At 45.0% G+C, this 12,493-nt stretch overlaps 1 protein-coding gene across 1 annotated transcript; it reads left to right on the forward strand.

Annotated features, from left to right (window-relative positions):
- The first annotated feature begins 989 nt into the window (after positions 1-989).
- On the forward strand, positions 990-12,493 carry ANKRD66 (ankyrin repeat domain 66). Its single transcript, XM_065400319.1, has 3 exons — positions 990-1,140; positions 6,087-6,315; positions 12,313-12,493. The coding sequence occupies exons 1-3, from the start codon at positions 1,002-1,004 to the stop codon at positions 12,491-12,493; spliced, it is 549 nt and encodes a 182-aa protein (XP_065256391.1). The 5' UTR covers positions 990-1,001.

Below are 12,493 nucleotides of genomic sequence, written 5' to 3' on the forward strand. Positions count from 1 at the left end.
ATGCCACGCCATCGGCATCCCAGCCGCCGAATTGCCGCCGAAGCCGCGGGACCGGCGGATCTCCCACAGGCATGCCGCCGAAGGCAGCCTGACTGCCGCCCCCACAGCGACCGGCAGGCCACCCCCCGCGGCTTGCCACCCCAGGCACGCGCTTGGTGCACTGGTGCCTGGAGCCGCCCCTGGTTCCTAGAAGAGCTAGTTTTGTTTTCTGGGGATGCTCGTAATTTGTCAGCAAAGCAGCCACTTAAGTGATCTCCTAACACAATGGGGGACCCAAAGTGTGATAACACACATTGCACAGGCCTCACACCCAGTTGGATTCATAGGATAGTGCCTGTGCTGTGGAATAGCCTCAAGGCTCCTGCACAAATGCAGAGCATGCCACTGGGGGAGAACAGCATTATATTTTTTTATAAGCCGTGTGGTGTGTCAAGATCTGCCCAGAATAACATGGGAAATATCAGAGCAGTTACATCTTTTCTTTAAAACAAAAACAAATCTGTATAATAAGCCTGCAGCTTTAACAAGGGAGGAGCCAGTTTCCATGGTAAATAAGTAACAACAGACTTGGAGGCCAATGTGTGTTGTGAGCTGGCAGAGCTTCAGCGACATCTTTGAGAAATGCACTATGGTTTTATCTGTGGTTTTCTTTATATACTGAGTTGCACTTTGTAACAGATTTCCCTGAACTCAGAGACTAAATACCTAGCAAACATCACCAGCAGACTGTAATCAGTGATTGGTTTAAGTTCAATTAACTGTGGATGTTAATTTTCTTCCTTTCTTTTTGTCTCTCTGCCTTTCTTGTTTTGGCCTTCGATAAAATCTTGCTACAGATGGTTAATGTCTGAATTTTCAGTGTGGACACTGCCTAATCCATTCAAATTGTCTCTTGGGCGGAGGCTTTCTGAGCCACAGTTACTGAAAACTGCTATATAAAGCATGTGCATGAAGTTGTTGTTTTGTTGTTCTTGTACCAGGGGTTGTCAGAACTGTGCAACATGACAGAGCTTCATGAAGCTGTAGCTCTGGGCGATTATGATTTAGTGAATGAGCTTCTGAAAAAAGGGCTTTGTGATGTGAATTACAAAGATACGGACTGGAATGACAGGACACCATTACACTGGGCTTCTGCTAAAGGTAAGAGGGCTGTGTACTCAGTAGCCCATGTAGATGCTGACATTGAAGTTATAGAAGATAGTGCTGCTTATTATTATACTACACTATGCAGCATAGGTGCTGGAACTAGGGATGTTGGGGGTGCTGCCGCACCCCCTGGCTTGAAGTAGTTTCCATCATATACAGGGTTTACAGTTTGGTTCAATGGCTCTCAGCACCCCCGCTATACAAATTGTTCTAGCACCACTGCTGTGCAGGCTGTTAATGGGGTTATGCAGCGTACCGATAATTACACTGAGAGGTTCTGATTCTTCTGTCCTTGCCCAAACAGACAAAATATTGAAATTAAAAAGGAATTTTGCCTGTAAAAGAACTTGTGGAATTGGACCCCAAATGATCATTTCTTGTCTATATAAAGTATGATTATTTTAAAGGGATAATGTGTAATTTTTACACACTGTGTACAATACAAGGGCCCTGTTTCTTCCCTCACTTTGATGTCACACTGGAATAGCTGCATTGACTTGAGTGGAGTTATTCCTGATTTACACCTGTGTGAAAGGGGAATCAATGTGTAGACACAATGGGCATTTAGGAAAAACAGATTGAGCACAGTAACTACACAGTGATTTAAAATCCTCCCACTTTTATTTTTAGTGTTGAATTTTTCAAATCAGCAATGCAGGACCAGATCCTGCCTGCACCTGATGTTTTGTGTTTTAGCATCAGAACTATTTATTGAGGTCCAACCAGGTATGACCCCTAGAAGGCAGTGGGTGGAACTGTGCGGATGTAACCAAGGACTTAATTTTAAAAGAAAATGGTTTGTATGGGAGTCACTGAGAGCTTAATTTAGCCTGCAGAATCTTTACAACAGGTGACAGTGCATGAGAAGGAAAGAATCCAGCTTGACCCTCAGATCCCAGGTTGAATTTACAGGGCAATTAATGAGGGGGGAAACAAACATCTTTTTACTTGCATAGGAACTGAAATCACCAGACAGGGTTAGACCTAAAGTCCATCTAGTCCAGTACCCTGTCTCTGACAGTGACTGGTACCAGATGCTTCAGAGGAAGGTGAAAGAACCTCACAGTAGGCAGATGTGGGATAATCTGCCCCCCACATTTGTCTCATGCTGATCTCTAATAGTTAGAGATTGGCTTAAATCCTGAACACATTTATTCACCAAGTACATGTGGTCTACAGGGCATTGAGACACAAGAAACAGACCATTTCAATACCATTCGAATCACTTTGCCATCCTTTGCGGTAGAGCTGCATTATAATGCATTAACATTTATAAAAAGCTTTGAGATCCTTGATGATCCTCTAGAAGGACAAAGAAAGTCTTACCTTATTTGGTGACTTTTATTGTTTCAATCATTATTAATTCATGTTGTTCCCAGATGGAATGAAATGAAATACGACACATTCAGAACAAATAATTACTTTGTTACGGGGGCTATGGGCCTGATCGAAAGCCCTTTGAAATCCAGGAAAAAAGGTTCCCTTGACTTCATTGGCCCTTGGATCACATATAAGGATTAACCCTTATAAAAGTTAGGAAGCTTGGGGAAGTGCCAACAGAGACTTATGCAAGGGGGATACGATTAAACTTATATTAATTGGTGTGCACTAAAAATACACGGCACAAAAGCAGTGACGAGTTAGGGTTGCTCGAAGCACCTTTGATCCCAGTTAATGTGATATCCCTTTGTAAGACATGTAATGAGTTTTATCTCTGTTGTTAACTCCCTAATTACCTGCCTAAGAGCCTTACACATGATGTGCAGAGCGTGCCAGCTGGCAGAGGCATATCAGTGCCATTTCTAGTTTATGTAAGTGATGCCTACTTAGTGTGGCACCCTGTTCCCCTCTAGTGGTGGCTAGACCAGCTAGAGACTGATGAGCCTGCTACATCCTCGGTTCAGAGAGCTGCATCTTTTAGCTCAGGCAGTAGAGCCTTATGTATTAAGATCCAGAGGTCTGATCCCTGCTGCTGATGACCCAACCTGGAGCATCAGCATTACACTTACATTCTAAGGGCCTGATCCTGCAAGTTGCTGAGCATCTCCTGCAGTTAACTAGTGCTCTCAACTCCCATTAGCTTCAGCAGGGATTAAGGGCACCCTGCAGGATTGGGACCTACGTTAGAATATGTGATTATATGAAACCCTGGGATTGGGGGTAGCTGAGGAGAACAAGTGATAAAAGGTTAAATGAAATATATGAGTTTGGAAGGGTGGGAAACAAAGTGATATATCACTGTGGCAGGTTAATGATAGTTGGGTATAAAAGGTATGGGTTAAGTTATTGATATTGGGCCGGTTCTCAGCTAATGTAAACTGGCATAGCTCCATTGACTTCAATAGAGGCTCCGGTCCATTGTGTATTGTATTGTGTCACAATAGTACGCAAAATGCTAACCCCCTGCAACCAGCACACAAAATCTAAACACCCTACATCCAGCTCTTCAAAGCATTAAACATAAATATAAAATGTACACTTCCCTCAATATTTTTCACTGACCTGGATGAACAGTTTCACACTCTCTGCAGCCCAGGGCTGTGCTTTGTATTCATGTCCGAACTCAGCCAGGTTTTCTCCCTCTCCCTCAGCATTTCAGGGAAAGAAATCATGTGTAAGCGTGGATGGAATACAAAGCTGAGAACAAGCTGGAAGGACAGGTTTTTGCACAGAAAAATCTATGTCTTTCCAACTCCCACCCAAGCCTCCCTCCCTCCCCAAACTAAAAAAAATCTGAGAGTCAAATCCTGAGGTCTTTACTCTGTTCTTACTCAGCCTTCAGCCTGGCAAAACTCCCTTTGGAATCAATGGAATAACAAGTAAGGACCTAAGTATTTATTTCTATGCTAGAGCCATATTTGGTAGGCTTCGCAGACTTGCACTTCTGTCCCCCATAACCTGTCTCCAATGTCTTTTTGCCTTCCTCATTGCCTTTCAGTGCCCTGTCTCCTCTCCATTTCTCTTTTTTCTCTTCTTCTCGCTTGTCTGTCTTTGTGAAGCATCTAGCTCAGTGTTTCTCAAACTGGGGTCTCCGCTTGTGTAAGGAAAGCCCCTGGCGGGCCGGGCCGGTTTGTTTACCTGCCCCGTCCGCAGGTCCGGCCGATCGCGGCTCCCACTGGCCGCGGTTCGCCGCTGCAGGCCAATGGGAGCTGCTGGAAGCGGCGGCCAATACGTCCCTCAGCCCACGCTGCTTCCAGCAGCCCCCATTGGCCCGGAGCAGCGAACTGCGGCCAGTGGGAGCTGCGATGGGCCGGACCTGTGGACGGGGCAGGTAAACAAACCGGCTCGGCCCGCCAGGGGCTTTGCCTACACAGGCGGCGACCCCAGTTTGAGAAACACTGATCTATCTGCACTGCTTTCTGGTCAGCCACTAGGGCACTCTAGGAATTGAGTGAAACTCTCTGCAGTTTCTTTCTTCCCATGATCACTGCTGAACAGGATATTGCTGAGAGATGTAATTTTTCTGTGATTGACTAATGTCACCTGGGATGGATGAAGGCTCAGTGAAATATAAAGAGTTAATGACTACAATACAATGGTCTGTGGTTAAATATTCTGCAGATGAGCAGGGTCCCGACTGGGAGGCAAGTTAACATGGCACAGAGATGGTATCTAAGGGCTATTGTGGGTGAACTCTGAACTTGGTGTTTTACTTATCTGTGCTGCAGTGTTTGTTATACTGGGCTGATCAAAAATGTGTGTGTATTTCCGGGTAAGGCCATAGAACAAGGTAAGTCTCAAAGGGTACGTTTACACAGCAGAAAAAAAAAATGCATCAGCGAATCTCAGAGCTGAGATCAACTGACTCGGGCTCCCAGGGCTTGTGCTGTGGGGTTAAACAGAGCAGTGCAGTTGGTTGGGCTTCGGCTGGAGCATGGACTCCAAGACCCTCCCTCCTCGCTGGTTCCAGAGCCCAGGCTCCAGCCTGATTCTGAATGTCTGCACTGCTATTTTTAGCCTCACAGCTGACCCAGGCCAGCCATGACTGTGCCATGGGTCATTTATCCCTGTGTAGAGATACCCTGAGACTCTTTGCTGAGGGTTTTTTTGCTGTGTAGATGTACCCTGATTGGCTTATCCATCTCCCAGGCAGGGCTGGCTCCAGGCACCAGCGAAGGAAGCAGGTGCTTGGGGTGGCCAATGGGAAGGGGCGGCATGTCTGGGTCTTCGGCGGCGGGTCCCTCAGTCCCTCTCGGACCGAAGGACCCGCCGCTGAATTGCCGCCGAGGAATGAAGCAGCAGCGGGTTTTTTTCCCCTTCGCTGCTTGGGGTGGCAAAAAAGCCTGAGCCGGCCCTGCTCCCAGGCCATGAGGTCTGGACAAAGAGACTGGGGATCTGGTTATTTTTAAAAAGGTATTCAAAATATAGATTTTAATTATGCTGGTGTGAGTCCCTAATGATTTAGAAAAAATATCCATGCCCTAAAAAGAAAATCACAAGACTCAGATTTGCAAGTGCTGGAAATGCAGCAACGACCAATCCACAGCCATAAACCATGGTCACCCCAGCTGAAGCTCGTATACTGGGCATTGCATTCATAGTGGATGTCGTCCGGCTGCTGAGATTTGAATTCCTGTAGCCCAGATGCTCGAGGACAAGCTCTGCCTAACTAGAGGGAGTATGTAATATACCGTATACCACATGTGTGGATATGAACCTCAGTACCATTGTCTGGATGGAAGGTCAGACCCAATCAGCTGATTGTGGCTATTTTCTGTCTACAGAGGTTATAAGACCTAACACTAGTTCAGCTAGCAGAGCATCAGCACAAGTGGTAGAGGTTTGTGTGTGTTGGAACCAGAGTTCCTGGTGATGTCACTGCCGTGCTTGTTGTCCGTGGACTCAGATTCTTTACACTGCCATATAGTTTATAGAACATCTTGAATATTTTCACCTTTGAACCATTTTTTTCCTCCCTGTGTTTTCTGCATATCTACAAGGGCAATTGGAGATGGTAAAGCTACTTGTGCAGCATGGCGCTCGCCTTTGCTTGAGAACTGACGTGGGTTGGACTCCAGCTCATTTTGCGGCTGAGTCAGGAAGACTAGGTGTGCTAAGGACTCTTCATTTTTTGCATGCCGCCATCGATGCAGCAGATCTCTATGGGGACACTCCGAAAAGGACTGCAGAAATCTACGGACACAAAGACTGCGTGAAGTTCTTAGAAATGTAAGTAGTGACAGAATTCTGCACACAGCTGCAGTAAATGAAGTGGAAGCCAGTGAAGGTGAAATTCACTCCTATAGAGGGCCAGTGCAATGGCCTATGGAGATATCCTATCTCCTAGAACTGGAAGGGACCTTGAAAGGTCATCAAGTCCAGTCCCCTGCCTTCACTAGCAGGACCAAGTACTGATTTTGCCCCAGATCCCTAAGTGGCCCTCTCAAGGACTGAACTCACAACCCTGGGTTTAGCAGACTAATGCTCAAACCACTGAGCTATCCCTCCCCCCCAACTTGCATGTCAATCTAAACCTGTGCAAGCCCTAGGGTTTAAGTGGCATATAAATGTGCTTAGGCCTTCTGCTGGGCTTCTGCACAGGAGTGAGCAAATGGAAAGACCTTTGTTGATTTCAGTGAATCCACTGAGCCAATTATCTTAAGTGGCTTGCTGCCACTGAACAGCACTTCATCATTTTCCATCTTTTCAAAGTATTCTGGCTATAGGTCCAGGTTTCCTAAAGAGTTAAGTACCCAGGAGCTCCCCTTAAGGCACATAAATAAGTGGCTTGAATTTTAAATGTTCTGTGACTATTTAAGCTCTGAAATGAAGTGGCCAGATTTTCAAGAGAGAATAAACAGGAGCTTCTGGGTACTGAGCCCTTGTGAAAATCTGGCCGCTTCACAGTGGTGCTTACAGGGGAGCTGAGCTCTTCAGAAAACTATGGGTATGTCTCCACTGCAATAAAACACCCGCCGCTGGCCTGTCTCAGCTGACGCAGGCTTGTGGGGCAATTAAATTGCAGTGTAGATGTCCAGGCTTGGGCTGGAGCCCATAGTCTGGGATCCCAGGAGAGGGAGGGTCCCAAAGCCTGGTTTCCTGCCTGAGTCCAAATGTCCACACTGCAATTTTATAGCCCTGCAGCCTGAGCCCGCATCAGCTGACACAGTGGACGTATCCATAGTTCCCACTTCTAGGCTGATGAGCAACAGCCGTATCCTGGTTCTATGACGGGAGAACTAGAAAACAGCCTAACCAGCTTTCTTCCGTTGGTGCTGTCACTGCTACGCAGTTTTCTTGTGAGTGAATAGTAGGACTGTGAGGTTTTTATGTTTATTTTCCAAAACAAAACAGAATACTCTAGGCAGTCCAATTTACACAAACCAGTTCCTGCTTTCTGGGTCTAACCCCAAGAAATCCCAGCGGCTGCCTTGGAAGGTAGAAGGGAGAGTTAACCCGTGCGGAGCTGGCCAGAGAGTGACAATTTAATTCTGCGAAGACTTTTAAGATTTCCAAGTTTCGTGTCTTTCCACATTTCTGATGAAAAAGCATTTTGTGGAAAATGTTCCAACCAGCTCTATTGTCTCATAACTACCTCTGGCATTTACAGTGCATCCGTAAGGCTTCTCACTAGCAAGTCTTTGCATTCTGAATGGGTAGCCAGGCCCCTTTTTCTTAACTCTTCACAAACATTCATGCCATTGGGATTATGTTCCCACAGATATTTTGGGGAACTGGTTGTTCGTCATATGACTACCCATATTCACATGCAAAAAGGGGGTATTCGTGCATAAAGAGGACTATTTGTCATTCGCTCTTCACTAGTTGTTGGTTTTATTTTTTAAAAGCCTCAGACATCCATTGAGGAAGCTGAAAGAATTGTGTGACTTAGGTGACCAATTGCACAGCATGAACACTGAATAGGTAAAGTGAACAGCCCTTTGGCAGAACACTGTTCATCCAAGCTAACTGGTTAATACTTCGAAATAACAGTTACTCTCGTAGAAATCAGGATTGGTTCACAAATAATTTGCAAAAGAAAGGATAAATCAAAGAAATTTTTATTCAGAATAAAAAACAGTTCTACTTCTAATCGCAGGCAAAAAATAATATATTAAAGAAACATGTACACCACCACCACTGCACTAACTATATGTAACTATGAAATTAGAGCACATATCCTTAATTTTTTCCTGCTTAATATTCAAACAAAAATGTACCCATTCAAAATTTAGCCAGATCTGTCAAGTCAGCATACTATTATGTAATGCTGAAAGTTTTCACTGTTTCTCACCTTTGGAATACAATTTTTTTACGCTGTTAAAAGCTATCATTTAGAATTACACATGTGATTTCCACACTCAACTGACCCAATGGGCCATCTGTATGTTTGGTATGTTGACCATTTGTGTTTGCTTGTGGAACTGTGGTAACCGCACGTGCAAATTATGCACATGCAAATTTTATGTAAGCTCTTCTAGAACAGGAGGTCAGATGCTCTGCTGGTGAAAATTAGTGTTGACTTCAATGGAATTATGCCGATTTATACCAGCTGCTGGAAATGGGCCATGATTCTAACTGGGGATCTGAACAAAAAATTTTCTTTGGCTTTACTAGCTTAGTTAGATCTCAAAGATACAATACAACTGTATGTGGAATAGCTGATTTCACCCAAATTGTATCCCAGAATGAGATGAAGAGCCAGTGACACCATTACTAAAGGGAGGATATGTATCTGGCTGTCTCAGACCGCTGGTCTGTTCCAATAGTACAGGTTCCATGTTGTGAAACTAGCTGCCAAACTTTCTGCTCTGATTTTCAGGTACACTAAGGGCCCTGTGACAGGGTGCTAAGCAGAAAACTGCTTAGCCAACCATCTCTCACTCCAGCTCCAATTAAGAGAGGTGAATTGGAGCTAGGGTGACCAGACAGCAAGTGTGAAAAATCGGGACGGGGGTGGGGGATAATAAGAGCGTGTATAAGAAAAAGACCCAAAAAGCAGGACTGTCCCAATAAAATCAGGACATCTGGTCACCCTAATTGGAGCTGGGTAGACCACCTGCAGGGCCGGGTCCAGGCACCAGCGCAGCAAGCAGGTGCTTGGGGCGGCCAACGGAAAGGGGCGGCACGTCCGGCTCTTCGGCGGCGGGTCCCTCAGTCCCGCTAGGAGGGAAGGACCTGCTGCCGAATTGCCGCCGCAGGATGAAGCGGTGGCGGTAGAGCTCCCGCCGAAGTGCTGCCGATCGCAGCTTTTATTTATTGATTTATTGCTGCTTGGGGCGGCGAAAATGCTGGAGCCGGCCCTGACCACCTGTCCCAGATTGGGGAAGCTTGAACAGCTGCTGCCTCATCAGGCTGGGGCTGGCTAAGAGTCCCAGGGGAAGGAAGCCGGGGGGAGCTGGAAAGAGGAAAGCTGCAGGAGAGGAAAGGCAGTGAGGGGAAGCAGAGAGAGATAGCTTGCCCCCTCTCTCCTGCCGGTGGACTGCAAGAAGGGGACTACTTGTACGGTGGAAAGGTGGTAGGAGCACAGCCTATAAATAAAAGCACCAGGTGGGCACTGCACCAAAAGGTCTCTGTGTGACTTTCTCAGCCCAGCAGGGGCAGGAGCCAGAAGGGCCCTGCAGGGACGCTGCCCCATGCCCTTTCCACCCCAGAGTTGTGTAAAGGGGACGTAGTGTAAATGAAAGCCAGGCACTCCATATTTAATTCAGTTTACTGGAGTAAAAGTTTTAATAAACAGCACCATTATTAATAGTCAAAGCACATTAACACGAGTTATGAAGCAAAGTAATATATCATGTAACACCCAGGAGCCTTCAGACAAATAAAACATGTTACAATGGCAAAAACAATTCTGAAACAAAATGTTTTTCAAAATAAAACCCTTTGGGCTAGATCACATGCTGGTGATTAAGGACAGACAATGGAGCTGACGAGTGCCGAGGCCTTCTCTGGTGATGTGACATCCACCCTCTCAAGCTGGAGTATGGGGTGACAACAGCAATTGCAGCTTCAGCTCCAGTTTCGTGAGACAGCAAAGCAGCTGAAGCAGACCCCAGGCAATTTTAATGCAGGTCCTGAGAACCAGCTACATTTCACCGGTGTGAGAGGCTATCAGCTTGGAGATTCGCAGGTTTAGGTGGATGAAGAAAGGGGGCTGAAATCTGCAATTCCGACATGGTAAAAGACCTATAAACAGGCTGCCCAGAGGATGGGAGAGCTTAGAAATCAGCTGACAGCTGTGAATGCTCGTTATGCATTGGTCTAGAATAGAAGCTAGCAGAGAATGCCATATAGAAAACCCTTAGCATTGCTGTGCACAAGAAGTAAAACCTGGAGATCCCCAGAATGGTCAAGATCTTATCACCTGAGTTCAGGCCTCTCTTTTTTGACAGCCACAATGAATTTAGCCAAAAGCCAACAACTGCCTCACCTCTTAGAAACGCCAAGAAACTGACAGTGGATGAGGGAAAATTACAGCTTTGGGAACATTACAACTGTTGCCTCCCATTGTTTAAGATGTACACAAGTTCTATTCCAGAGGTCAAAGGTTTTCATGCAGCGCTCTGTTAGAAACTGGGCAACAGATGCACTGCCCTTCTCTCTGTATGTCACGCATGCAAAACATGGCTTAATATGTGTACTTAAATGGAATTGTTCCTGCTATACTAGGCATGTAAATGTGAGGTGTATTCTGTTACTGAGGGTCTGTGTCACTCCCTGATATTTGCGTGTCACGTGGAGAGTTGTATACAGAGTTAAAAACAATGTTTGTGTCAGAGGCCTGGAGTTTGTTCTGGAACAACAAAAACACAATTTACATCAGTTTTGGTCTGCAGCAGAAATTCCCCATCTTGGGTTCTTTTACACCAATTTTGCACCGGTGCTGATGGCTAACCAAGGTTCAAGGAAGCTGAGAACCTGGCTCTCTGGTGTGTTTCCATCTCATTTTCAGAGTGCTTAATGTTGAAGCCACAGTTGCTGTTCTAGGAGGCCCCTTACTGGTCAAGCTGTCTTCTGTCAACCCTGATGGGACCTCATACAGAATGGTGTCCAGAATCCACAGTATCTCTTGAAATCAACGGGAGTTGCAATCATCAGCAAATGCCAGGAGCAGGCCCTTATTATTCTCAATTTTTTGTTATGTATCTAGGCTTTGTCCATGGAAAATCATCAATCCTTTTCTTAAAGATGGATTAATGGTTTAACCATGAGGTCTAAACTCTCAGGAACTTAAAGGATACTTCCTGCAGGGTAGAGGTAGCCCTTCAGTAGCCTCAGTTATTGTGATCACGAGGAAAATTATCTTGGATACAATAGCCTTACCTCCATTTTGAACATTACAACTATTGGCTGTCATTCTTGAAGAGGTACAGAAGTTTTGTCCCTGGTTGACATATGCACTACCCTGAGTCTGCAGCCCATATACAGAAAACACAGCTTTGAATAGTTAAACAAAATAAAATAAGTGGATATGTTTCTCTTCCTAATTAATCACCTGATTAATGAGGAATGTACATGGCAAGAGTATCCTCTTCATGAGTATCAGTGTCACTCACGGATATCTGCACTTTCATCCAAAGAGCCATGCACAGAAATAAAATAAATTTTTAAATTGTCTTGTAGAAGGACAGATGTTCATGACAGTGCACTAAAGCTAAATGTAAGAAATGCCAGAGATCCTGCTAGCATACTATGGTAATTTTTCTTTAATTTTCTAGTTTAAAATTTGAACTTCTACAACACAGCTTTATTTTTTATAGCATCTTCCATGCAAACTGTATCCCAGAATGCTATACAGAGTTGCATTAGTGAATAAAGCAGAACAATGTATTTCTAAGAAGAAGTGGGCTTGAGTTGCCAAGTTCAGATCTGGATTTGGATGCAAAATTAAGTTTAGGGTTGTTATAGTTCCAGGTTTGGTTCAGACCACTTTAGAGACACCACCAGCTGCAAAGTGTAGATTGGGATTGAAACTTCTTCAGATTTTCTTGCTGTTCTGATGTTTTGGTTCTGAACCATCTCTAGTTCTAAATAATAAGCGATAGCAGAAAGAGGGGAAATGAAGAGACTTAGGCTGGTTATTTTTAACTGAATTTTTGTGTATGACCGGTTTGCAATGTTTTAGTTTGTTTCATTGAATGGAAAGTCCACAGCAGTCCTACAAGCGTGGTCTGACTGTGCAGTGTGCAATGGTTATGGCAACGTTTTTTCTTTCTTCCGTAGAGCTGAGGTGGAGTGCAGGGACTACCGTTTGGTGGCAGGATTGAAAGGAATTCAACTGGACCAGACAGATGAAGACTGGGAACTCAAGAAAGAAGAGCTTGAGAAAAATACACCCTGTGCTCAAGCGAAATATACACGCTCTACTCAAAAGAAAAACAGAGGAAAGAATGTGAAACAATAG

This window comes from Emys orbicularis, chromosome 3, assembly GCF_028017835.1.
Source record: "Emys orbicularis isolate rEmyOrb1 chromosome 3, rEmyOrb1.hap1, whole genome shotgun sequence".
Taxonomy (NCBI): domain Eukaryota; kingdom Metazoa; phylum Chordata; order Testudines; family Emydidae; genus Emys; species Emys orbicularis.

What these genes read in the sequence shown, in the direction of transcription:
- ANKRD66 (XM_065400319.1), top strand. Translation starts at nt 1,002, where the DNA reads ATGACAGAGCTTCATGAAGCTGTAGCTCTGGGCGATTATGATTTAGTG. An exon ending in ACACTGGGCTTCTGCTAAAG is followed by an intron (nt 1,141 to 6,086) that starts GTAAGAGGGCTG and finishes CATATCTACAAG; the next exon opens with GGCAATTGGAGATGGTAAAG. An exon ending in TGCGTGAAGTTCTTAGAAAT is followed by an intron (nt 6,316 to 12,312) that starts GTAAGTAGTGAC and finishes TTTCTTCCGTAG; the next exon opens with AGCTGAGGTGGAGTGCAGGG.